Source organism: Pomacea canaliculata, linkage group LG3 (genome assembly GCF_003073045.1).
Source record: "Pomacea canaliculata isolate SZHN2017 linkage group LG3, ASM307304v1, whole genome shotgun sequence".
NCBI classification, from domain to species: domain Eukaryota; kingdom Metazoa; phylum Mollusca; class Gastropoda; order Architaenioglossa; family Ampullariidae; genus Pomacea; species Pomacea canaliculata.
The window spans coordinates 7087549-7114957 of NC_037592.1; the positions used below are offsets into that span (position 1 = coordinate 7087549).

The window sequence follows — 27409 nt, forward strand, 5'->3', positions numbered from 1 at the left end:
GCAACGAGCCACAGCAGCCAAGAGCCAACGAGCAAGCAGCCAAGACGCCAAGAGGCCAAAGGAGCCAAGAGCCAAGAGCCAAGAGCCCAAGGAAGCCAAGAGCCAAGAGCCCAAAGACCCAAGCAGCAAGATCCAAGAGCCAAGAGCCAACGAGCCAAGCAGCAAGCAGCCAAGAGCAAGAGCCAAAGAGCCAAGACGCCAAAGAGCCAAGAGGCCAAAGAACCAAGACAAGAGCCAAGACCAAGAGCCAAAGCCAAGAGCCAAGAGCCAAGAAGCCAAGAAGCCAAGACAGCAAAGAGCCAAGACAAGACCAAGAGCCAGAGCCAAAGACCAAGACCAAGAGCCAAGAGCCAAGAGCAAGAGCCAATAGCCAAGACCAAGAGCCAAGAAGCCAAGAGCAAGACCAAGAGCCAAGACCAAGAGCCAAGACGCCAAGAGCCAAACCAAGGAGCACAAGACCAGAGCCAAAGAGCAAGAGCCAAGAGCCAAAATCCAAGAGCCAAGAGCAAGAAGCCCAAGAGCCCAAGAGCCAAGAGCCAAATAGCCCAAGAGCCAAGACGACAAAGAGCCAAAGCCAAGAGCCACACAGCAAAGCCAAGCGAGCCACAAGCACCAAGAGCCAGAGAGCCAAAGAGCAAGCCACCAAGAGCCAGAGCCAAGCCTGCCCACTGAGGTGCCAGCCAAGGGGTTCCTGTCACCTCATGCCGAATCCCCCAGGCGTGCCACTGGAGGTCCCAGCAAGGGTCCTTTGCCTACCTCATGCGCGAATCCCAGCCCGCCACTGGGTGCCAGCCAAGGGGTCCGACCTCCCTCATGACGAATCCCCCCAGTCTGCCACTTGTGGTGCCAGCCAAGGGGCACTGCCTACTCATGCCGAATCCCCCCAAGCCTGCCACTGGGTGCCCCAGCCAGGCGCGTCCTGACCTACCTCATGCCGACTCCCCCCACCTGCCACTGGGGGCCACGCAAGGGGCCGCCTACCTCATGCCGAATCCCCCAGCCTGCCACTGATGCACAAGCCAAGGGGCCCTGCCTACCTCACGCCGAATCCCCCAGCCTGCCACCTGGTGCCAGCCAAGGGTCCCTGCCTACCTCATGCCGAATCCCCAGCCTCGCCACTCCGGGTGCCAGCCAAGGGGTGACCTGACCTACCTCATTGCCGAAACTCCTCCAGCCTCCACTGGGTGGCCGCCCTAAAGGGTTCCTGCCTCACCCTCATGCGAAGTCCCCCAGCCTGCCACTGGGTGCCAACGCCAAGGTGTCCTGCCATACCTCATGCAGCCGAATCCCCCCAGCCTGCCACGGAGGTGCCAGCGCAAGGGTCCTGCCTACCTCATGCCGAATCCCCCAGCCTGACCCACTGAGTGCCAGCACAGGCCCGGCTCCCTGACCTACCTCAAATGCCGAATCCCCCAAGCTGCAACTGGGTGCCAGCCAAGGTCCCTGCCTACCTCATGCCGAATCCCCCAGCTGCCCACTGGTGCCAGCCAAGGGGTCCCTGCCTACCTCATGCCGAATCCCCGCCTGCCACTGGTGCCAGCCAAGTGGTCCTGAGAGCCTACCTCATGCACGAATCCCCCAGCCTGCCACTTGGGTGCCAGCCAAGGGGTCCTGCCCTACCCTCAGCCGAATCCCCCAGCCTGCCACTGGTGCCAGCCAAGGGTCCTGCCTACCTTCATCCGAATCCCCCACCTGCCACTGGGTGCCAGCCAAGGGTCCTGCGCTACTCATGCCGAATCCCCAGCCTGCCACGCTGGGTGCCCAGCCACAGGTGGTCCTGCCCTACCTCATGCGAATTCCCCCAAGCCTGCCACTGCGAGTGCCAAGCCAAGGGGTCCTGCCTCCTCATGCCGACATCCCCCAGCCTGCCACTGGTGCCACCAAGCGGTCCTGGCCTACCTCATGCGAACCAGCCTCCACTGCGGTTGCCAGCCAAGGGTTCCTGCCTTTACTCATGCCGTAATCCCAGCCTCCACTGAGGTGCCAGCCAAGGGAGGTCCTAGCCTCACCTCATGCCGAATCCCCCAGCCTGCCACTGGTGCCAGCCAAGGGTCCTTGCCTACTCATGCCGAACTCCCCCAGCCTGAGGCCCAATCTCAGTGTCCAGCCAAGGGGTCCTGCCTACCTCATGCCGAATCCCCCAGCCTGCCCACTGGGCTGCCAGCCAAGGTCCGGACCTACTCATTGCCGAATCCCCCAGCCTTGCCACTGCGGTGCCAGCCCAAGGGGTCCGGCCTACCTCATGGCCGAAATCCCCAGCCTGCCACTGCGGTGCCCAGCCCAACGGCCTGCCCTACCTCATGGCCCAATCCCCCAGCCTGCACTGGTTGCCAGCCAAGGGTCCTGACCGTACCTCATCCGAATCCCCCAGGCCTGCCACTGGGTGCCAGCCAACGGTCTCCGTACCTCATCGCCGAATCCCCAGCCTGCACTTCTGGGGATGCCCAGCCAAGGGCTCCTGCCACTTCATTCGAATCCCCCAGGGCCTGCCACTGGGTGCCAGCCAAAGGGGTCCTGCCTACCTCATGCCGAATCCCCCAGCCTCCACTGGGTGCCAGCCAAAGGTCCTGCCCTACCTCATGCCGAAATCCCCCAGCCTGCCCCTGGCCCGGTGCCAGCCAAAGGGTCCTAGCCTGCCTCCCTCAGCTGCCGAATCCCCCCAGCCTGCCACTGACCGGTGCAGCCAAGGTGATCCTGGCCTACCTCATGCCGAATCCCCAGACCTGCACTGCAGCGCCCAGACCAAGTGTCCATGCCTACTCTGCCGAATACCCCAGCCTGCCCACTGGCGGTGCCGCCAAGGGTCCTGACCTCACCTCATGCCGAATCCCCAGCCTGCCACTGAGGTCCAGCCAAGGGTCCTGTCCTACCTCATGCCCATATTCCCCCAGCCTGCCACTGTCGGCTGCAGCCAGGGGTCCTGCCTACCTCATGCCAATGCCCCAGCCTGCACCACGGGTCCAGCCAAGGGGTCCTGCCTACCTCATCGCGAATCCCCCAGACCTGCCCACGGGTGCCAGCCAACGGGTCCTAGCCCTACTCATGCACCGAACTCCCCAGCCTGCCACTGGGGTGCCAGCCAAGGCGGTCCCTGCGCCACCTCATTGCCGAATCCCCAAGGCCCTGCCACTGTCGTCCACCAAGGGGTCCATGCCTACCGTCATTGCCTGAATCCCCAGCCTCCACTGAGGTGCAGCCAAGCCGGTCCTGCCTACCTCATGCCCAATCCCCCAGCCTGCCACTGGTGCCAGCCAAGGGTCCGCCTACCCTCATCCGCAATGCCCCGCCCCCTCCCATGCCACTGGTGCAAGCCAAGGGTCCTGCCACCTCATGCCCGACTAGTCCCCCAGACCTGCCACCTGAGGTCGCCAGCCAGGGGTCCCTCCCTTACCTTCATCTGCCGAATCCCCCAGCCGGCCACTGCGGTGCCAGACCAAGGGTCCTGCCAGTACCTCATGCCCGAATCCCGCAAAGCACCACTAGACAACACTGGGTCCCAGCCACCGCAGGGCTTCCGCCTTGCCGAACAGCCTGCACTGCCAGCAATGCATCTCATGCCCGACCCCAGCAGAGACACTGGGTAGCAGGGTCCTGCTACCGTATGCCGAATCCAGCCGCCACTGGTGCAGCAAGGAAATGCGCCCCCAGTGCCCAGTGCCATGGGTGCAGCCAAGGGTGACTGCTGACTTCATGCCGAATCCGCCAGCTGCCAGGGTGCCAGCCAGGGGTCTGCCTACTCATGCGAAAGCCTGCCACGGGTGGTCCAGCCAAAGGGCCTCATGCCTCTGCCACAGCCAATCCGCATGTGGGAACGCAACTATGCCATCCCACCTGCCATCTGGTCAAATGACTGCCAAGAGCAAGGGGGCTGCCTACTATCATGCCGAGTGGGATCGCTACTCAGTGCCGAATCCCCCAGCACCTGCACTGAGGGTGCCAGCCAAGGGGGTGCTAACCTCATGCCCGAATCCCCAAGCCTGCCACTGAACACGTGCCACAGAGCCAAGGACGAAGAATCCTGACCATGTACCTCATTGCCAAGAATCCACCCAAGCGCTAGCGGTGCCAGCCCAGGGGTCCTTGCACCTTTTCCCTCATGCGAATCCCCCAGCTGCCATCTGGTGGCAGCAAGGGGTTTCCTGCTACCTCATGATATCGCAGCCTGCATGGGTGCTAGTCGCAAGGGCGTCCTGCCTACCTACCATGTGAATCCCGAGACTGCCTACTGGGGTGCCAGCCAACGGGGCCTCTGCCTACCTCATGACGAATCCCAGTCCTGCCACGTGGTGTGCAAGGGGTCTCGCCTGCCGGCATGCCAGCCCATGGGGTCGGCTACCTCAGCCGACATCCCCAGCATGCACGGGTAGCCAAGGCAGGGCTCCTGCCTACTCAGCGAGATCCCACCAAGGGTCCTGCTACCTGCGAACATGCCAGCCTGACCGCCAAGGGTCTGCCCTGACTCTGCACATCCATCATGCTGGGTGCCAAGGCCTACTCATTCTGAGATCCCCCGCCTCACTGTGCCAGTGCCACCAAGGGGATGTCGCTAGGGGCCTGCTACCTAGCCTGGCCATCCCGCCAAGCTGGGGGTCGGCCTCTCATGTCTGCCAATAACAATCCTACACACATGCAGAATCCCCAGCTGCAACTGGGTGCAGCCAAGGGTCCTGCCCTGCACCGACAATGCCTGCAATCCCCCCAGCCTGCCATGACGCTGACCAGTCCCGAACCCGGTCCTCGCCACGGTATGCGAATCTCCCCAGCTGACCAGCATGTGCTCCAGGTCCAGCCAACAACACAGGTGCGTCCTGCCTACCTCATGCCGAATCCCCCAGCCTGGCCCCACGCGAGCATCTCCTCAAGAATCCCATAAGTACTGGTCTCCTGGAGCGAGTCGTAACATGTTGAACCATGCCTAACAGCCTACCGTACGCTAATTCTCCCCAGTCGCCTGCATCGAGACTATAATGCCCACGCCACAAGGCTCTCGTGCGTCACCTCCCCCACGACTGCAATCCAAAGCAAGGGGGTTCCTGCTCCCTAAGTTCCTTGCCGAAGCCTCCCTGCCACTGCCAACTGGGTGCCACGCCAAGGGGCATCGCACGACAAGGGGTCACTGCCGACTCCATGGCGCATCCCCCAGGCGGGCCCCCCGAATCATAACCCTACCATTGGCCCGTGAATCCCCCAAAGCGCTTACTAGCCCCATGGTGCGCCAGCCATAAGGTGTCCCTGCATCCGTACGTTCATGCGAATCGCCCCAGCCTTGACCACCGGCGTCAGAGGGTCCTGTACCCTGCCTACCTATGGAATCCCCAAGACTGCCACTGGGTGCCAGGCAAGATGCCTACCTCATGCCGAAAATCCCCCACCGGCTGCCCACTGGGTGCACAGCCCAAGGTCCTGCCTCTGCCGGAATCCCCAGCTGCCACGGTGCCAGCCATAGGCCTACCTCATGCCGAATCCCCGCCTGCACTGGTGCCAGTCCAAGGGGTCCTGCCTACCTCATCGCGAATCCCCCAGCCTCACCATGGGTGCCACCAAGGGTCCTGCCTACCTCATGCCGAATCCCCAGCCTGCCATGGGTGCCAGCCAAGGGGTCCTCTCCCCACCTCATCCGAATCCAGCCTGCCACTGGGTGCCAGCCAAGGGGTCCCTGCCTACCTCATGCCGAATCCCCCAGCCTGCCAACTGGGTGCCAGCCAAGGGTCCTGTGCCCTACCTGCCATGCCGAATCGCCCCAGCCTGCCACTGCCAGCCAAGGGGGTGTTGCCAATTGGCCAAGGGGTGCCAGCCAAGGGTCTGCCCTACTCAGCCTGAATCCGCCCACCTCCACCTGGTGCCAGCAAGGGGTCGCTGCCTACTCATGCCGAATCCCCCAGCCTGCCACTGGGTGCCAGCCAAGCCCTGCCTACCTCATGCCGAAATCCCCAGCCTCCGCGTGCTACCAATGGGCCTCCATACCTCATGCCAGGTCCAAGGGGCAACCTGCCTACCTCATGCCGAATCCCAGCCTGCACGGGGTGCCAGCAAGGGTCCTGCCTACCTCATGCCGAATCACCCAGCCTGCACCACAAGGGCTGCCAGCCACCAGGGGTCCTGCCTACCTCAGTGCCGAATCCCAGCCTGCCACTGGGTGCCAGCCAAGGGTCCCCTACCTCATGCCGAATCCCCCAGCCTCCACGCACTGGGTGCCAGCCAAGGGGTCCTGCCTACCTCATCGGCCGAATCCCCCAGCTGCCACGGGCTACTATGCGCCAGCCAAGGGGTCCTGCTCCTAGCTGCCCTCATTGCCGAATCCCCCGCCTGCCAAGCCACCCAAGGGGATCCCCCTGCCTATGAGAATCCCACTGGGTGCCAGCCAAGGGGCCTACTCTGCCTACCTAGCCTGCCACTCATGCTGAATCCCCCTCCACCTTCGCCACAAGGGTTCCTGTCCTGCCTCATGCGAATCCCCCCACGGTGCCACCAAGGGGGTCCGCTATCGAATTGCCACCAGTCCCTACCTCATGCCGAATCCCCCAGCCTCCACTGGTGCCTAGCCAAGGGGTCTCCTACCTCATGCCGCCATCCCCCAGCCACCACGACTTGGTGCCAAACCAAGGGGGTCCTGCCTACCTCAGCATCCCCGCAGGGCCACTGGTCCTGCCTGCACATCGAACCCCCAGCTGCCACGGGTGCCAGCCAAGGGGGCCTACCTCATGCCGAACCCCAGCCTGCCACTGGGTGCCAGCCAAGGGGTCCTGCCTACCTCATCGCCGAATCCCCCAGCCCTGCCACTGGGTGCAGCCAAGGGTCCTGCCTACCTCATGCCGATCCCCCAGCCTCCACTGGGGTGCCATGGGTGCTGTGCAAGGGGTACCTGCGATACCTCACTGCCGAATCCCCCAGCCACTGGTGCCAGCCGGTCCTGCCTACCTCCGTGCCGAATCCCCCCAGCCTGCCACTGGGTGCCAGCCAAGGGGTTCCTGCCTACCTCATGCCGAATCCCCAGCCTGCCACTGGGTGCCAGCCAAGGGTCCTGCCTACCTCATGCGAATCCCCCCGAGCCACTGGGTGCCAGCCAAGGGGTCCCTGCCTTATGCCAATCCCCCAGCCGCACTGCCACGTCCTGTACTCAGGGCCAATCCCCCAGCCTGCCAACTGGGTGCCAGCCATAGGGGTTCCTGCCTACCTATGCCGAATCCCCCAGCCTGCCACTGGTGCCAGCCAAGGGGTCCTGCCTACCTCATGCGAATCCCCCAGCCTGCCAACTGGGTGCCAGCCAAGGCCTCCCCCCAACACAGGACGAAATTCCCCAGGCCTGCCACTGGTGCGCCGCCAAGGGGTCTGCCTACTACTCATGCCGAATCCCCCAGCCTGCCACTGGTGGCGCAGCCAAGGTCCTGCCTACCTCATTCCGCCAGCCCCAGTCTGTCCCCATGCGAATCCCCAGCCTGCCATGGCCTGGTGCAACGGGGTCTGCCTACCTCATCGCCGAATCCCCCAGCCTGCCACTGGGGTCAGCCAAGGGGTCCTGCCTACCTCATGCCGAATCCCCAGCCTGCCACTGGTGCAGCCAAAGGGGTCCTGCACCTTCATGCCGAATCCCAGCTGCCACTGGGTGCCAGCCAAGGGGTCCTGCCTACCTCATGCCGAATCCCCAGCCCTGCCACTGGGTGCCAGCCAAGGGTCCTGCCTACCTCATGCCGAATCCCCCAGGCCTCCCCGCCACTGGGTGCCAGCCAAGGTCCTGCCTACCTCATGCAATCCCCCAGCTCGGCCATGGTGCCAGCCAACGGGTCTGCCTACCTCATGCCGAATAACCCCAGCCTGCCACTGGGTGCCAGCCAAGGGGTCCCTGCCTACCTCATGCCGAATCCCCAGGCTGCACTTGGGTCCAGCCAGGGGTACCTCATGCCGAATCCCCAGCCTGCACCGGCCCATGCGATCCCCAACCAAGGTCCTGCCTACTCATGCGATATCCCCCTGCACCCCCAAGGGGTCCTGTGCCAGCCATGGGTGCCCCAAACGGCCGAATCCCCAGCCTGCCACTGGGTGCAGCCAGGGGGTCTGCCTACCATGCGAATCCTGCCAAGTGGGTCCTGCTACCTCATGCCGAATCCCCAGCCTGCCACTGGGTCCAGCCAGGGGTCTGCCTCATGCGAATCCCCCAGCCTGGGTGCAGCCAAGGGTCTGCCATACCTCACCGAATCCCCAGCCTGCCAGGTGCAGCCAAGGGTTCCATGCCGAATCCCCCAGCTGCATGCAGCCAAGGGTCTGCCCTACCTCATGCCGATCCCCAGCCTGCCACTGCGGGCCTGCCTACCTCATGCCGAATCCCCAGCTGCCACGGTGCCAGCCAAGGTCTGCCTCCCCACCTCATGCGAATCCCCCAGCTGCACCTGGTTGCCAGCCAAGCCCTGCACCTCATGCCGAATCCCAACTTTGCCACTGGGTGCAGCCAACCTACCTCATGCGAATCCCAGCCTGCACTGGGTAGCCAAGGGTCCTGCCTACCTCATGCCGAACCCCAGCTGCCACTGGGTGCCAGCCAAGGTCCTGCCTACTCATGCCGAATCCCCAGCCTGCACTGGGTCCAGCCAATGCCTACCTCATGCGAATCCCCCAGCCTGCCAGCTGGTGCCAGCCAGGGGCCTCTACCTCATGCCGAATCCCCAGCTGCACTGGTGCAGCCAAGGGGTCCTGCTAGCCCATGCGAATCCACCTGCCACTGGGTGCCAGCCAGCCCAGGGGTCCTGCCTACTTATCCCGAATCCCCCAGCCTGCCACTGGGTGCCAGCCAAGGGGTGCTGCAAGGGTCCTCCTCATCCGAATCCCCCAGCCTGCCACTGGTGCCAGCCAAGGGGTCCTGCCTACCTCATGCCGAATCCCCACCTGCCACTGGGTGCCAGCCAAGGGGTCTGCCTACCTCATGCCGAATCCCCCAGCCTGCCACTGGGTGCCAGCCAAGGGGTCTGCTAACCTCATGCCCGAATCCCCAGCCTGCCACTGGGTGCCAGCCAAGGGGTCCTGCCTACCCTCATGCCGAATCCACCCAGGGTGCCAGGGTTCTGCCATGGTCCTGCATGGGTGCCAGCCAAGGTCCTGCCTACCTCATGCCGAATCCCCAGCCTGCCACTGGGTCCAGGCAATGCCTACCTCATGCCGAATCCCAGCCTGCCCACTGGGTGCCAGCCAAGGGGTCCTGCCTACCTCATGCCGAATCCCCCAGCCTGCCACTGGGTGCCAGCCAAGGGGTCCTGCCTACCTCATGCCGAATCCCAGCCTGCCACTGGGTGCCAGCCAAGGGTCTGCCATACCCATGCCGAATCCCCCAGCCTGCCACTGGGTGCCAGCAAGGGGTCCTGCCTACTCATGCCGAATCCCCAGCCCTGCCACTGGGTGCCAGCCAAGGGGTCCTGCCTACCTCATGCCGAATCCCCCAGCCTGCCACTGGGTGCCAGCCAAGGGGTCCTGCCTACCTCATGCCGAATCCCCCAGCCTGCCACTGGGTGCCCAGCCAAGGGGTCCCTGCCTACCTCATGCCGAATCCCCCAGCCTGCCACTGGCCAGCCAAGGGGGTCTGCCTACTGCCATGCCGAATCCCCAGCCTGCCACTGGGTGCCAGCCAAGGGGTCCTGCCTACATCATGCGAATCGCCTGCCAGCCTGCCACTGGGGTGCCAGCCAAGGGGTCCTGGGGTCCTGCTACCTCATGCCGAATCCCCCAGCCTGCCACTGGGTGCCAGCCAAGGGGTCCTGCCTACCTCATGCCGAATCCCCCAGCCTGCCACTGGGTGCCAGCCAAGGGGTCCTCATGCCACTGGGTGCCTTAAAATACAGGTCGCTGACGTCACTCTTCCAAGTTTTTCCCTTCACTGAGTTGTTTACAAAAGAAATCAGCAGCGGGATTTGCGGATTTGGAGGGGGCCAGGTCTTGGTAAGTAATATTTTTATTTTTTCTTTTAAACAAAAGTGGAAAGAAAATACATCACGAAGACTTTAAAAAAAAGACAAACTAAACACGCAAACAAACAAAAACAACAACAACAACAAAAAACAAAACAAAACAGAAAAACAAACAAAGCTTGTCTTTAAGAACGCTGAAAAGTAGGCTTCACCATCTTTATACAAAGTCCGAACTTTTTTTTATTTGCTCGTTAGATACATATTTTATTGAAGTGCTCGTTATCTTCGTCACTACAATTGTCATCTATGTACTTGTTACCGACTTTCTATCAAAGAAATCTCGCTTCGACAATATTTTTGCAGGAAAGGACTAGTCAGTGCGAAGGTTTCTAGAAGGTAATCGCTGTTGGGGATGTTCTGTGAAAATAGTTTAGACAATCAACAAGCAGCGAATGAAAACCTTAATAAATATAAGCCCTACAAGGAGACAGGGTGTTGATGGTTTGACCTCCATCCACACTCCTCCCCCACCCGCCATCAGACAACCCTCAGGTCAACAGTTTTGCGGACCAGTAGGTCCTTGGTCTTTGTGGCGACTGTCAAAAATCACCCAAGCGAATCCACGCCTGTCAATTAGGCTCCGCCTCCTCCCATTGCGGGCAACCCCACGTGACGTGCCACGTGTGTGACCATGATCAGGGTCTCAGGACGTCACCTTTGTGGACGCAACAGAAGCAGCTTCAGGATTTGACAAGCGATCGTTGTATCACTGTGCAAGCCTCCACCAAACATCAAGACTGGAAGTAAGTTCATTATTCAGGAGTTGAAAAACTTTAATCTTTGTCCTTTAGCTTGTATTACCTTTATGAAGACGAGTGCAATTGATGTAGAATTTTCTCTCTCTCATTCTCGAACTCTCTTTCAGTCCTTCTCATACTCACAATTTAAAACACTTTAATGTAATTGCTTGAGCGACGTGTTGATATCTTTTAAGACACAACACGTTTGCATGTCATGTTGGTATCACATGTGTGTGCGTGTGTTTCTGTGATGACCATACCGATGAGAGAGCGAAAACAACTTGTGGGAGCTCTGATATTGTTCGAAAGGGACGTGTCTCCCCAACGGAATGCGGCATTGCATGATTTCTTTTTATTTTAATTCAGACTGGAACTCATTTTCTTACTTTTTTTATAAAAAAAACCCTCAAGTTAGCTTTAAAACTTTTATATCTGTGGGTTTCTTTTCTTCTTTCCTCCAGGATGTCCCGCACTAGAAGCCGTAGCAAGGACACTGACAAGTCTGTTACCGTGGAACCTCCCTACAGCCCAGCAATGAAGAATCACGGCAGCAAGAGCAAAAGCAGCAGCAGCGAGACTTGCAGCAGTTCCATCAGCAGCAGGGAGACACATCAGATCCACCGGCTCGCTGGACGGTTAGCCAGAGTGTATAAAGCTTGGACCACGAGTTTATTGTCGTCGAACACTAGTAGTGCACAACCAAATGCAGAGGCCGATAAACGAAGTTCTCTTGCGAAAGGTGTGGCAGGAGATGCTCCGAGAGACAACACAGGTATTTTTCCTAAGGAGTCCGCGAAAAGTCAATCAAGAGGTAAAACAAGCCACGAGGCACACCTTTATCAAAACTCAGTGCATCGAAGGATGACTTCGTGCTGTGCAGGTACTGCGGGCAATCTCGCTTGTCGTTGACTTCACCGACCGCCTGCTCACCCTGGGTAGACCTACCCAAAGTGGGATTCCACCCAGTCGCACGCTGACGTGCAGATGTAGGAGGTGCTACAGTGCGATGCCAGTGTCTCCGCTAGTCAGGCCCAAGACAACTGTCGCACCCCACCAACAGAAAAAACTTGCTTCGAGAGGGAAAAGGCTGTTCCTCAATCCTGTCACCAAGAAGAGCACGTTAAGGATGACCTTAAAAATCATGATGAATGAACGGCTTCTCAAAGAAGAGAAAGACGAGAACAAGAAGAGAAAACGAACTAACATGCTGTGCGTGAACCGAGATGTATTGCTGATGAAGCTGCACATGCGCAGAGCAGTGCTGGGGGAGGAAGTTGCAGGTTCTGACGTCACCAACGATTCCATGGACGACGCGGAATGGCAAATTATTAAGCACCCTTTCGTGAAAATAAATCGCTCAGAACCGCGGAATATGGACTGACAAGCTGGGACGGATGGATAAATTTGCTTCACACATGATGGCAGCTTTAGGAAGCTAGCTGACAGTGAGATTCAGGAAAGCCTTCTTTGCCGCTTGCTACTGGTGCACCTCGGGGAAAAGTCGTTGTTGATGTTGTTTGTGGTGGAAGTCAGGGAGAGAAGAAAACAAAGCTTCTTTCAGTAGTAATTGGTGAAGTAATGCAAGCATTGCAAATGAGCTACTTACTGACATCTACGCTTTTGATTTTCATCGATCAAGTTTCAATTAACCATCGATTTCTGAAGCTTTAGATGATTTCGCATCCTTTTAATATCAAATCTGAAATAAACTTTCTTTTTAATTTTTCAATTGGTCTCGAACATGTTTTTTTACTGTCATGTTTTGATTGCTGCAGACGAACAATGTTTATTAATAAATCGCTGGAACCAAGGTCTCAGATGATTCTAAGTATCTGGTATTCATTTTTACAGGAGCAACTGAATAACGAAAACATTTCTTTGCGACATTTGTCTCTGGATTGAAAGAAAACAAATCGTAGAGAAGAAATGAAGCTACGCCATAACGAACTTCCATCTAACCCTGACAAATAAACATTTAGCATTGTTAATGTCTCCTTTTCGGGAGAAAGATAGGTTGACGGTGGAGATGGTATGGGTACCAAGAGAAGATAACACGAAGTTTAACAACCAAACAATTCTGTTAGCTCCTGTATTTACTTACAAAACCCACAAACACACACTCTCTCATACACACAAATCATAGAAATCCTACCTCCTACACAGCAATCCTGCACAAACACCACCTACATACCACGAGGATTACCTCTGTCCCTGATATCAACATAGGTTTGGCACTTTAGCAGAAAATGTTCTTCATATTTCGTTTTGTCTTGGCAAAAAAGGCAGCTTTTGATAAAGGTGTTATAATATCTGTTATTAATGTTTATTTCGCTAATTCCTACTCTAAATCGTATTAGAGTATTTCTGAACTTTTTTATGGTTAATACTGAAAGATATCTTTCTGGTTCAAATTCCTTTTTAACTGTCTGTAGGATGAGCACCTATCACTCGTCTGTATTTTGTCTGACCATTTTTGTTCAAAGTTGTCTTTCAGTCTTTGAGCAGTAAGACGAAATATGGACACTAAGACAATCTATTTAATATTTTTACAGGTGTGCATATATCTATGTATACATTGTTTAGTTAATAGTAAATTCTCTCCCCCACCTCTCTCTCTCACACACACACACACGATCATTCACACCTCCAAAGCTGCCTTTGTTGGTATCTACGATTACTTAATTGTTCGGTTCAGTAAGCACACCATACCGACTACTTTAAGTCTGTTCAACAGACTGTGACAACAAAGAACTCTATTCGTAGTGGGACCTCATGTCAGTCACCTGACTCTCCCCCATCACGTAACCTGTCGCCCGCGGCGGTTACGAAATCTTAGAGCTGTTGGTGGTGTGAATGACCAGCAGGGAGGCCGTAAGCCCACCTGCCGTCAGGTGGATGTGGGGAGGAGATCTGTACTTACATCATCGCCAAGCAGGAATTACGACACCTCGTAGGTGCTACTAGCCGACCTACTCCCTCTGACCAAGCAGCGACTGAAAACTTTGATAACTATCAGCCCTACAAAGAGGCAGGGTGTTGATGGTTTGACCTCCATCCACACTCCTTCCCCCACCCGCCACCAGACAACCCTTAGGTCAACAGTTTTGCGGACCCGTGGGTCCTTGGTCATTGAGGCGACTGGCAAAAATCACCCTTGCGAATCCACGTCTGTCGGAAGTCAGTGAGATGCAGCTCACCGGCGCGTAAGTGCCGTGATGAGGAGTGGTTGTAGCAGAGCTTAAAAAAATTAACATTCAAACAGAAGTGTTTGTGGACAACGCGAAAAGCAGCTGAAACTTAAAGTTGAAAAGTGTTAGGGGTTGTAAGAATGAGGTTTGAGATCACAGTGCTGAGTAATTATTGAAGATGTAAGGCTGTGTGAGTTGTTTGAAACTGTAAAACACAGAATTGTCAGACCGTGGGACTACAGAAGACAATTGTGAAATGTGCAGTATGCAGCTGTGAGCGTTTGCCACGTGACTCACATGATAAACAACAGGACTACTTTAATATAGCCTCAAAACCGAAGATGACTCACTGAATTATAAGTTATTTCATTTCCGTCGCTTGCTGTTCCATTGAAAAATATGTGGCCCACAAAACTCTACCAGTTAATCGTTTATGTAAAAACAAAACTTCTTTGTATAGTAATTGGTGTTAAAATTGCAAATGAGCTACTAACAACTAAGCTTTTAGTTAAAAAAAAACATCGTTCACTTTCAATTAACCATCAATTTTTGAAGTTTAATATTAATTCATATCCTTTAAACGAGAAATCTGAAATAAACTTTCTTTTTAAACTTTCAATTAGTCTCAAACATGTTTTTTGATGTCATGGTGTGACTGTTGTAAACGAACACAACGTTCACCAACCTGTCACTCGAACCGAAGGGACAAACTCCAAATCAAGCATCAAAAATGATATAAACACAGAAAGAGAATACAAACTAAAAAATGTTTTATTTTTTTTTAGAAAATACAAAACAAAGAAATGGCGAACACAACACGCAACTACATGCAAACGATTAAAACACAAAAAATTAAATGTGTACCCTACTCCTTTCCCCTTCCTTTTTACACAGTTCCTACCCCAATGTCCTTGCCTTCACTCCAGACAAAATGCAAAACCTCAGTCAGCCAACCTTCATGTATGGTTGTTAGTGCTACCACAAATAACGATGAACGCTTGACTACGGGGTTGGCTTATGGTTACCAAACCTCAAGTCGTAGTCAGGACTATGATGTTGCTGACGTTGCTTTCGACCATACCAGGAGTCATGTGACCTGGAGAGACTGCTCTAGCAATATTGTTTAATTAAGTTTCCGAAGCACCTTTAAAATAGAAAAACATTTTAAATTTAGAAGCAACTTTGATCCCTTGTCTAATCAAAAATAATCTGCCGCACAATTCAAAATACATTATTTTTGTCCTACAAACGATAGGAACTACAGAGTAGTTGCCACAGCAAAGCCTAAATCAACAACAAAATACAGGCAATAGAGCATGTACAAGTAGCGGGACTGTAAATAACTAAAAGTCATTTAACGAGAAAAAGAAAAGTGTGCCTATAGATGGCATTCATGGCAGCTATATGATCAGTATAAAAGCTAAGTTCATTACAACATTTAAAGTGGCATTCTAATTCCTATTTTTGTATACATAAAACTGTTTCTGCAAATATGAATTTCAAAGGCTAAAAAAGGCGAGAAAAGTGGCGTATGTGGAGTGGACTCCTGATTAGAAAAGCTTACGGGTCCGAAATTAATGTTTTTGTCATAATCTTCTGAAAACTGTTCTTTCTCGCAATCTTTACACAACTTTTTTTTATATACAAATGATATATTTTCAGGATTAGTCCATTCATGGATCATCTCTTCGGTTCCATTAAGGATCGGAGACAGCTCCCTAGGGCTACCCCAATTCGACAATTTTAGCAGATGGCACGCAGTTGTTGGGGAAGTCAAAGACTGTCATGTCCTCTATGGTGGCACTGAAGTTTGTCTGTATGACTTCAGAATCGACGAACAACTGTGACATTGAAAAAAGAGAAAAGTTAAACTGTCAACCGTAAGACAAGCGGTAACAACGTGCTAGAGACGACATCTGAACCCATCATTCAGTCTACTGACAAGTATTCCAGTCGCTCAACCAGACACCCACAGAAGTATGCTTAGGAGGAAGATGAAGAAAATACTTTAAAATAAAAAAACCTCAATAGCATTGTTTCAGTTTCAGCAGCAGAATCTTACTTCCTTCTTGTATGCCCTTCTGCAGCTGGAACACTGGCACGCACTGATCGCGAGAGAAGGCATAGGTCAGCTTGACATTACTGTCATCGTCGTCAACCGACCAGATGTCGATCAGTGTTCTCTCTGGTCCTATGTAGTCGGAGCCGACGTAAGTCGCCCAGTCTGTGACATTTCGACGAGGAAATTCAAACATATTAAAAGAGCAATCCAAACAAGTTTACTATATCATTTTGTTTCACCAATAATAACAATATGTCCATTTGTATAGCCCTATTCCCAGAATTTAAGGTGGGCTCAAAGCGCTTTGCTAAAAATAAAATTACAAACATAAGAATGGAGGCACAGGCAACACTGTCACACTGCATGATGACCACTTCTGATGAATATGACATTGATGTTGAGAGTGACTGTCATCTTGTTTTCTGCCAGTGGTGGGAAGGTGATGTAAAACTGACTTGCTTGTGGAGAATCAGACAGTTGAGATTTGGAACAAGCACAATGGTTTGTTACTGATTTGTCTGACATAACCTTTGTCTCTTAGCCTATTGTCAATCATGAATTCATAAACTTTACCAGCTATTAATTTTAAGAAAGACATAAGTACAGCAGTCAGGTCAAAGACCTAAAAAAACATGTCGGTCTTTTTCAGCATCAGCATCAGTCAGACTAGTCTGAGCGGAATATTTCATCGAGCTTCTTGAAGAGACATGATGTCAACCATTGCAGACTGGTCTGTATTGACACAAACATGCTGTAGCAGCTGGACATTGTGAAGCAGCTGGAGGAAGGCAAAGTTTAAGTCGACACTGCCGATACGCAAAGATAGTAACAAGTTATAGCGCAAGATGACAGTAGAAATAAAATGACACAGGAAAAGATGAAAAGTGGCGCAGAACACAGAAATCCATCCAGAACCGTAGCAAATACTATAACAGATGAAGTGATGAACATTAGACACGAAACTTCAAGCAAATCAACGGACAAATATAAAAAGTGAGCGAGAGGAGTCACCCTCGAGCCAGTTAGCGAAGGGACATCACTCTTCTGTCACACATAACTCTTGCAGTTATTATTGTTCTGCTAGAGAAACTAATATTAAGCTGTCAACAGTCTATGTGAATAATTTCGGGTATACAATGTCATCGTTTACCTGGAACACACTGTAAAGGCATTAGTACTGCCAGGAATACTTTGTAGCAGACAGGAGTGTATAGGGAACGCTCGTTTGGAAATTCATATATCCATCCCTGATAAACAAAGAGCAATAAAGATAAATAAGTGGTTTTTCATAGTGAACCAATGGGTGTTATTTAGGCTCTTTATTTTTAATGAGAGCTTTGAATTAAAGGAAAAAGAACTAAGATGTAATCAGTAAGAAAAATATGTCTCAAGTACCTATTGTACCTTCATACCTGAGTGAGTCAGTATTATTTGAGCGATTTTTTTTTTTTTAAAAAAAAGCTGTTTAGGGAATTTAAGTCACCTTGTGTCAGTCGATGGAGAAAATAAAGTACAAAAATGGCTCGGGCGTTCTTCTTGTTTGTTTGTTTGTTTGTTTAAAGAGTGACAGATAATGAAATAAGCATAAACTTACAGTCATTTGTAATAAAATAGCCATTCACTCGTATCATCAAAGATTAAAGTTTAAAGAAAAAACGTGTACTTACTTTGGGCAAAATCCATCACAACCCTGGACTTAAATGTTCTCACCCTTGTTTTTTTGTTTTGTCGGAAGATCTTGTTTACCTGGATCTCTCGCTCGTAGTCTATAAAGGTCTGAACCTGTACCTGAACACACAAGCACGCACATACCCCCACCCCCGACACACACACACACAGAGGCAAAACACACATACGCATACACACATCCAGCACAATATTACCCCGAATCCTGTGATAAATACTTTATTATCACTTTTTTATGTCGGGCTCTACACAATACTAAATTTGTAATACAGGTTTTCATCAGGTATGACATACTTAATTCTCAGGGTCTAAGTAAATGCTTTTAAAAAGTATTTTAATTTGATTTCGATACGCAATTTTGCACACGACGAGTTGTTTATATGTAACATTAAGCCAGAGGAGCGGAACGTGTTGAACGTTATTTGATCGGCCGCGCCATGACAACCACGGGTGGGCCTCAGTGTGTAGTCATTGCCTGGTAGGCTGGTAGAGCACAAGTGTTAAACAGAAAGGAAACAACGGCTTTACCAAATATAGCAGATTGATTTTTAATTTGATAATTTAAATATTCAAATAGCATGGGAGAAAGAAGATTGCTCACCCTCCATTAAACAATGAGTACAGAAAAAAAGTTAGGAATCCTTTGTTTTGGTGATCGAGAGAAATAATTATTTCTCAAAAAACTGTAAATATGATATAAAAGTGTGTTCTAAAACTTACCAGCTCTTCGGCTCCATAAGATCGGAGATCAGTATTGGTTATCTGAAACAACGGAGGCGTGCAGCATTTTCGGGGAACAGGGGCTTCCTTCTGAGAGGCCTTTGAAAGACCGACCAGTAGACAGAGCAGAATACAGAAGGGAACAGCCTGGCTCATTTCGTCGTAAACAAAATGTCCTGCTACGCCGAGTCTTCACGAAATTCTCCAAAGTGGTGCGTGGACAGGGTGGGCACAACGTTTTATACCGGCGATGACGTCACTGTCTACTCATTATTCACGTCAGCTCCCTTTTAAGAACACGTGATGAGCGGTCGACACGTTTGAAATAAAGTGAGTGCTGGACAATGGGGTGGGGTGGAAGAAGTGGTTGCAAAAATAAGGTGAGAAGGGGCCGAAGAATTGAGCGGAAAAATTCTCCAGAAACATTTTCTGAAGTTCTTCTCAGCGCACATATGAAATGCTATCACAAGGGATGTGTTTGAGAGAGAGAGAGGAGGAGAGAAAGAGGGTATGGGTATTCTTTCTTAGTTCGTGTGTTGTTCGTTTGTTTTCCTGTCCCTCGTATGCTGTCCATGTTTTCGTTATTGTTCTTCAGCGCTAAAAGCATACTCCTTAGACCAGAGAGAGAGAGAAGAATGAAAATAGACGCCTAAACCTTAAAGTATAAAAGACCATCATATGTAACTGTGTTATCACGCTTTACATTTGGTCTTGTAGAATGTTATTGTTTACAACTATCTCAAATAACTGTTAATATCTCTGACAATTCCTAATTTTCGACAAACTTCCCAGGTATAATCAAAACATTTTTATGCAAAAGATCTGTTTGCTTGAAGAAAACATCCTTAGTATGATATCTTTGACTATAGACATCATACCAGTCACACTGCTATGACTCACGTTATTTTTTCAGTTAACACATGCAAACAAATTCCTGAGTAAGTCTCAGATGATTTTAAGTATCTGGTATTTATTTTCACACGAACAATTTGAAAACGAAAACGAAAGATGTCCACAGAAGTGCAGCGCTACTTTCTCTTGCGCCAGTTCCTAGAAGCGGTGGTGCGTAATACCTTTCTTTGCGATATTTGTCTGTGGATTGAAAGAAAACAAATCTTGTAAACAAACTTACCTAAAACCTGCACATGAACTTATTTACCTTGAACCTGGATAACATGATTTTGAGTTTCTGTCTATTCCGGTATTGTATTAGATTCGACGAATTACTGGTGTTTGTCGTAAACAGTTTCAGGTCCATGTCATCTGTATTCAACTGCGTATGGTGAAAATAAAGAAACAACAATAAACAATGACAAACATCGGGCCCTGGAGGTTATTTTACCTTACAATAAATGTATGAAGAGTTATATGTACATGAATGAAGGGAACGTAAGGATAGGACAGGCTGCATCGATTCATTGGGGAACATTTTAAAAATATAAAATGCATACCTCTGTGATTGACATGATCATAAGAAGTATATTTGCTGGCAGTTCTCCATTATTATCTCCAATTATTTCTCTTTCCACCAATATACATTTAATAGACAAAAAGATTATTTTCCGCATTACAACAGTGCACATTGTTTTTGAAGAAAAAAATATTTAAGATATCTTGAATGTTAAGGGACAATATTTAAAGTTTACTGGTGGGTTACTGATGGTTGTGTGACCGAAGTGACTGTACCTTCTATGTACCAAGAGGCGATTGTGACATTCTCATTCGCAGTCAATGACGATTTTGTGGAAGTCTTCCAAGGATATGGAAGAGATTTGTGGGTGAGATGGCAGCTGTTGGGGTGGTCGAATACTGCCATGTCTTCCACACTTTCTTTGTAGTTTGTCACCAGCACTTCCATGTCGAGGGTCGCTTGAGTAACAAAGCGAGACGACAATAACTGGTTAATGCATCCTTTGCTCTCTTTCACACTTTCTTTCTATTTTAGATAGTACTGGGCACATAAAAATGTCTAGTATATCGTTATTTTTTAAGATCACAGTCCAAGCGAAAGGTTATTTATCAATTAAAACTTTCCATTAGACTCAGTCTGGGTGTCAATGATTTAAATGTTTGTAAGAGGCATAACTCTGTATCTGAATCTTGTCTATTGTGTCAAGTCACGATTGACGAGTTACATTCCCTGTTTTGCTGTCTAGTGTACCGTGACTAGTTACAGAATTAAATAAAACACACACTAGTACAGGCCATGAGATGAGGGCAGATAACCCTGAAGAAACCAGTGAAGAGAGAAGTGTTGGGCCACACAAGGGAAGTCTAATTAACCCCAACACCAGACAACCACAGCCACCATGACACTTGGAGATAGAATCGACAGAAATGATGCTCGGCCTGTGAAGATCTAACAGGCAGGTGCAACGCCGGTCTCCATGCCTCAAAGGAATTCCCCCTCAGGGACTGGAGGTCCCTCCAACCCACCTGAGACCCCCTCGACACCAAGCTGTGCAGGTTTGTAAATATTTACAAATGGCCGCCAGTCTTATCTCCAAAGTTCGCCCCGAGTTTGACATAAAAAAAAAGGTGAACGAGAACAACACAACAATTACTAGACCACTCATTGTACACATCATGGCTCTTTATTTTCACAGTCGCAATATCACGCGCGCTAACAGACTCACTCAAAACACTAAAAGCACGCACACACACACTTTGACAGCAAGCACGCCCGCAAGCACACAGTTCGTTCAGGTGTGCAATTGCGTCATGGATAAATTTGTTTAGCACGTGGACGGTAGGTGGAGATCGTATCTACCATAATATTATGACATGACCTTCAACGATTTGAGTCGTCACATAACGCAGATCATGTTCAACCCTAGACAGCTTACTGGAAATTCCGTTACCTCCTCCCCTTTGTCACACCCCACCCCACCCCACTGCATACCCCACACGAAGACAGTTGTAGTGAGCTCACTGGACACCGGCGATATACTGTGTAAATATGACAGTTATGCGTTAGTGTGTCCAGGCCCAGTCTGTCTTTTAAAATTATTAATTTTTGCCACGGCGGGCATTGATCGCAGGCATGTATGATGTAACTGTAGCACGAGCCATACTGGTGTACATGACGTCAAACTCCACGTCAGCACAACTCGCATTCGCTGTAGTTTATTTTTACCAGCCAATCACCATCGCCTTTCTTTTGCTCGTAGCAACATAGTTACATCATAAGTGTACTGACGCAGTTTCTCTAGCAGTATAAATACATTTTTTTTTCTGATCTCCCCTAGCCCCGACTCAATCAATCTGTGTTTGCTGGTGAATGAGAATGAAAATGAGACTCCTAGAACTTCAGCGTCTGTTCTGATAAAAGTAAAATAAACACATTCAGCTACAGAAGTATCCATCTTACTGTTGTGAAGCTGACCCCTCTGTCGTATGAAGGCTGGCCGGCAGGAGTCACGTGCAAAGCCGTAGGTCAGAGTGACCCCAGGTTCATCTTGGTCTGCTCGCCACACGTCCCACGGTTCTGTTCCCAGCTGCCCGGGTACATCGTCCTGATTGCCGAGCACAGGTGAGGCGAAGCCGGGTACACATTGAAGAGGTGCCTTAACAGGAAGGGGTCGCTTATAGCACTGAGACCACCCTTCTGCTGTTTCTTGAAATTCATAGCTCCAGCCCTGTTGCAAAGTGATGGACACTGGATAATGACCTTTTCCTGTCACAGCAGTCTTTTATTTCTCATAATGAGAACCTGAAACTTCTCACACCCCTTTAATTACGGGAGACTTATGTGTGGACGAAAGTTTGTATAATGAGAGGGGAGTGGAAGTGGGGTCAGAGTTCAGTAAGCTCAGTGTTTGAATTACGAAGCAATGCCAAGAAGAAAAGACGTGTGTGTGTGTGAGAGAGAGAGGGGGGGGTAATTAGTGTTTTACCCCGAGCCAGCAGCTATTTCAAGGCAAAGCAGCCCCTCCCGCATACAGAGAAAGAACAGCGTGCCTAAAACGAGAAGCTGAATCCGGGGCAGCCAAACTTTATGTATTAGTGACAGACGCCAACCGTTGCGTCCAAAAGACGAGAGGGTAAAAGAGGAGGAATTAGTAACAGTAGTCAATGGGAGCAAAAGAAGGAGGGATGGTGAAATAATGTAGTGGTGATTTCTTTTACAATAATCGATTGATTTATTCCCTCACTTGTTTATGGTGACACAGGGGTGGGGCAGTCGCTCAAGAAAAATGCAATCCCATAGAGCTTTCTCGTGAAGAAACACAGGAAGCGCCCTGATAGCATTTAAACATTTTATAAACGTTTACAAAGGATCGAGAAGGTGGTTTATTCTTTCACCCGTTCCCTATCCCCCACAGTAATTTCTTCTTCCATCAACATTCTCACTCACGTCACAATCGTGTTCAGACAATGAATTTGACGTCATTTACTCGCATACACACAATGAACGTGAGCGTCATTTACTCGCATTCACACAATAAACTTGACGTCATTTACTTGCATTCAGGCAATGAACATGACGTCATTTACTCGCATTTACACAATAAATTTGACGTCATTTACTTGCATTCAGGCAATGAACATGACGTCATTTACTCGCATTTACACAATAAATTTGACGTCATTTACTCGCATTCAGACAGTGAATGTTGAGAATAAAGCTTACGCCTCTGAGCAAGGGAAGCACACAAGAAAAGCTACAGTGAACAGGAAGACAGAGCACGTGACTGTCAGTAGGTGGGGGTGTGGGGGGTCGTCCTATTGTTGCATCACCTCCTTGCCTAATGCTGCACTGAGCGCACCAGTGAAAGATGCTTCCTACTGTCATCGTGGGCGAGTTCCGGCAGTTGTTTTGCATTTCTTACACGAGAAATGTTAGGACTAAGAGCCAAGGCTTCACAAGTGGGAGATTATTACCCCCATAGGGAGTTTTATACCGTTATCAAAAGGCAATAGCTTATACAAATCCTCTTGTTCCGTCGCATTGATGCGCCCAGAACCTCCCATCTCTCTACCTGACTAGGTACTGTAACATCACCGCCAGTGAAACAAGTTAAAATGTTGAAATGTAGAAGTATATGAAAGCAGTTAATTTATATTGATAACAACTATCCGGGTAGCTAAATATAGGTGGTAACGACTAACCAGGGTGTTACAATAAGTACTCACCTTTTCAAAGTCCATTAACACTGACGTACTGAAAATTGTGAGGCCTTTTGATGGGACAAGGGAGAAAAATTTGTTTACTTGTAAGCCTCGAGTGAAGTCCAGGAACACATGAACTTGCTCCTGAAAAGTGAAGCATTTCTAAGCTGATGTGTGTAAATCATTTTCATTGTCACTCATTCTGACTTTCTACCTCTTCCCCACTCTCCAATCTTTCTTTCACTTCTGTCTCCCTTTTCTCACTATATAATACATACATTAAAGGTTTGGTGCATGTAATGGGACTATTGCCTTAAGAATGAAACATTTGTCCAGCATATTATGTAAGAAATAAATTTTATCACGCAAGATGCTTTGCCATCATGTTATTGTTGCTTTGTCTACATGTTGACAGACTTTTATAATAATTCGCGGGTTATGGGGTCAGTCTTCATCACGTGTGCACTCCTGATCAGTTGTACTTCACATGCGCATCTCTTTGTTTTACGTCCAGAAAAAATTGTTATCAAAACGGCGGAAAAACTACTTCAGATCTATCCAGAGACCCAGAAATAACTCGATAATTCAAAATTGTAAATATAAGATAAGAACGAAAATCACTCCGTGCTACTCCGTGCAGGGTAGAAGAATTCCAAGCAACGCACGAAGAATAAATTAAAGGGACATACATTTTCTTGAAAAATATTTCGAAAGTTAATGGTTGGAGAAAAAACCCACTAACAATACTATGCAATTTTTTGCGATAAATAAATAACTAAAATAAATAAGATGTTTCTAAATAAAAATTGTGAACCAATGTATAAGTGTATTGTCCCATTTTCGTGCATTATACTCCTTAGGTACTCACTATATTGCTCGAGTCCAGTGTTTGAAAGTTTATGAAAGTCATGGAAGTTGTCTTGGCTAGACAGCACATTGTCGGATGTTTCAGAGGCCTGGTAGTCGAGGCAGTCACCGATAAGAAGAAGGTGAAGAAGATGAAGCGAACCATGACAGATGTTGCGCGAGTGCGTCTGTACTGCCACCACGTGTTGCCAGCAACAAGTAGGACGCATCAGAACTGAAAGTCCTGTTTCAAAGAAAGCATGTTCTCTGTCTGTCTCCGAAGGAAAGGGGGTTTCGAAATGTCCACAAGCACACATGCATTAATTCAAAATAGGACTGAGTCATGTTACTGATATCCTGACGTGGCCTCTGTTGACTGATCACGTGTTGATGGCAGAGAGCCAAAAGCCTTCTCGAATTCGTTAATCTTTTCGACGAGTTTGGCTTTCGTCCATCTTTTGCGCGTGCGTATTTTTATGGATAAGTGTGTGGATGTTGAAGGAGGGTGCGTGCATGGGATGAGGCTTTGGGCGCATCCTATTTGAGTGTAAGTGCGCATGCGTGTGCGTGTTTTATTTTTAAACATTGTTTCAGTCCAGGATTCATACGGTAATCAAAATACCTATGGTAATATTCTGACATGAAAAAGGCTGAAAAGCGCTATGCTGTTTTTCTCTAGCAATAAAATTTCTTACAGTTGAAGTGGTTTTAATGCTTAAGGTAGCAAACGATGACGAGAGATAAGGTGGAAGTGTTTCTTTCTTCCTCAGCGATTGAATCCCCTTAAGGCCGTAAAGCGAAACTTTCATACCTGAATAGTTTGTTTAAATATAAAGAATGTTCTTGCTCACTGTCATCTCCCTAATGAAGATTCGCTAGAGAATCACTTTCCCATCGGTCCAGTAAGCTAATGAATCTTTTGTAATCGTCACTGGTGTTTAAAAGATTAAATTACTGTAACGGGTCACTTCACAGTCTCAATTTTTTTCACAAGTGAAGCTCGAACATTAAGGTGAATGGTGTCACCTTGTGCTTGTGGAGAGTTCGAGTGTCGTCATGGCTGCTGTAAGCGCGATCAGCTTTTCATCGCCGTTTGAGTCCCTCCAATGTCTCCTTTTATACCGAGCGCTGTCAGACGGCTATTACCATATTCTTCCTTTTTTAATTCTCGACATATATTCTACAGCCTGCTCTTTGACCTGCCCAGGAAATCTTCACCATCGCTAAATCACACACACACACACAATCCCTTTGAAAGATGTAAGTGTCCGTACAGACTACTCTTCGCTTTACTAAAATCACACCACATAAGCTTTTATCGAAACATACAATAATAAGACAACGAATTCAATCTCCTTCTCAGTCCATTCAAACGTGTCCGGTTATAAAAAGTGTTCTTTGACCCGTTTCCGTTTCAAAATACAGACATAAACAGCAACAGGACATGTAGTTAAATAACCTTAACCTGGGCAGGCAATAAATAAAAAATACTTATTACTGTGTACTTGCGAAGTGTGTTTAAGGATTGGAAAAACACACTGTTCTACACATAAAAAGTTAAAGGTCAGACACAGGGAAATGTTTTTATTTAAACTATGAGGGTTCAGTTTGTCGCAAGATAATATTTTTTAGAAGAATAAAACGACAAAAAGATGAAGGTGGAAAGACTCTCAGAAATCCGCGACCAGTGAGGACCAATGAGAACTGATGATAATGACAACGATAACGATGATGATTCTAAAAATAATTCTAAAACTGAAAGTGAAAATACGTCTCATTTACCCCTGAGACCATACTTCAGTTAAGAATTGTCGAAAGAATTGTCTCACCTCAAGAAAATGCCTCTTGATGGGTATCACTGTGCACAGAAAGTTAATCAAAGTCCCTGATGTCAATGGTACTTGGATACACGTTGTCATAGTTACATCCAGTGGGAGAAGCTGAGACCTTTAATCCAAGGTGAATATGTTTGTAGGTGTGTCGCGGAGAAGGAGTTTGGGAAGTAGAATCTTTATTAAACGTTTAGCAAAATACTGAGATGTGAAAAGAACGCCATTTTTTTGTGCACTGTAATAAACCCTTAATTAAACTCATTTGTAAAAATGTTCCTGGCTGCTTTTGTGAAAGTTTCCGGTCGGTGACAAACATCTCTTGACTTGTTTATACGGACGGAAATTAAGGCGTTGTAAATCGTGATAATTGTTATCAAGCTTAACTAGAGACTGTTCTACCGATTATCTGTGTGAAACAGTGATAGGGAACTGCCGCGGTCTGAGGAAGTGGGAAGTAGACAGTGGAAAGAGATAAGAAACAAAAACGTGCCTTTGCTATGAAACGACCCAAGAGACTGTTAAAGTAAAAATTTTTATTGAGTTAAGTCGTGTTCTGTACAAAAAAACAACAAAAAACAAAAACAAAAAAAAAAAACAAAAAAAAAAAAAACAAAAAACAAAAAACAAAAATACAAAAAAAACCAAAAAAAAACAAAAAACAAAAAACTAAATACTATTTGTGACCTGCCACCAAGAAATGGCTTATAACTCGCAAGAGTAAAAAGTTTGACTTTTCAATGAAAATTAATTCCTTGTTCATTAAACTAACCTGGAAATACACTGTGTGTTAAATTAGAAGCGAAACATGGTCTTAAGATACATTTTAATTAAAGTTCCCCACTTTACGATCAGTCCCGATTTCCGCAGGAAAATGACGAAATTCAAATACTGTTTGCTACCGCATCCATGTCAAAACACCATCATATCATATTATACCTTATCAGAAGCCCGGATGTTAATTTACCACACGCTTAATTCATCTTTTATGTGATTTATCATTTTGCAAAATGTAGCATGATTATGACTTTCATCTACACAGGAACTGGATGTAAATAACCAGACTCGGCGATGAACAAATATTGTGATTTGTTTCGTGTAGGGCCTTTGATATTTGTGTCAGAGGAACAGGAAGCATGATAGCAGAGAAACTGTCAGGAAGCTGCACAGAGGACGATAAGGGAGTTTTGCTATAATCCACCTTCTATAGCAGAATCTACCCAAAGGTTGGCTTAAATTATCGTCGGGTGGTTTTCATCTGCACGCACAACACAAA

General features: G+C 48.9%; 3 protein-coding genes across 4 annotated transcripts; 1 reads left to right on the top strand and 2 right to left on the bottom strand.

Annotated features, from left to right (window-relative positions):
• The first annotated feature begins 1729 nt into the window (after window positions 1-1729).
• On the top strand, window positions 1730-3171 carry LOC112558738 (extensin-like). The gene is made up of 2 exons (XM_025229365.1): window positions 1730-1959; window positions 2664-3171. The coding sequence occupies exons 1-2, from the start codon at window positions 1730-1732 to the stop codon at window positions 3169-3171; spliced, it is 738 nt and encodes a 245-aa protein (XP_025085150.1).
• An 11460-nt stretch (window positions 3172-14631) lies between these two features.
• Window positions 14632-18581, bottom strand: LOC112560380. Its single transcript, XM_025232207.1, has 5 exons — window positions 18347-18581; window positions 17609-17728; window positions 17091-17187; window positions 15941-16102; window positions 14632-15719 (listed from the first exon to the last, which is right to left on the bottom strand). Exons 1-5 carry the CDS (start codon window positions 18500-18502, stop codon window positions 15703-15705), a joined length of 552 nt encoding a protein of 183 aa, XP_025087992.1. The 5' UTR covers window positions 18503-18581; the 3' UTR covers window positions 14632-15702.
• A 715-nt stretch (window positions 18582-19296) lies between these two features.
• LOC112560379 lies at window positions 19297-26367 on the bottom strand. Of its 2 annotated transcripts, XM_025232206.1 has the most exons (6): window positions 26134-26367; window positions 24327-24548; window positions 23483-23602; window positions 21717-21984; window positions 20033-20215; window positions 19297-19438 (listed from the first exon to the last, which is right to left on the bottom strand). In XM_025232206.1, exons 2-6 carry the CDS (start codon window positions 24468-24470, stop codon window positions 19323-19325), a joined length of 831 nt encoding a protein of 276 aa, XP_025087991.1. In that variant the 5' UTR covers window positions 24471-24548; window positions 26134-26367; the 3' UTR covers window positions 19297-19322. The 2 variants fall into 2 exon arrangements, with proteins under 2 accessions (XP_025087991.1, XP_025087990.1); XM_025232205.1 differs by lacking the exon at window positions 26134-26367 and having other exon boundaries at window positions 24327-24764.
• Window positions 26368-27409: the final 1042 nt, after the last annotated feature.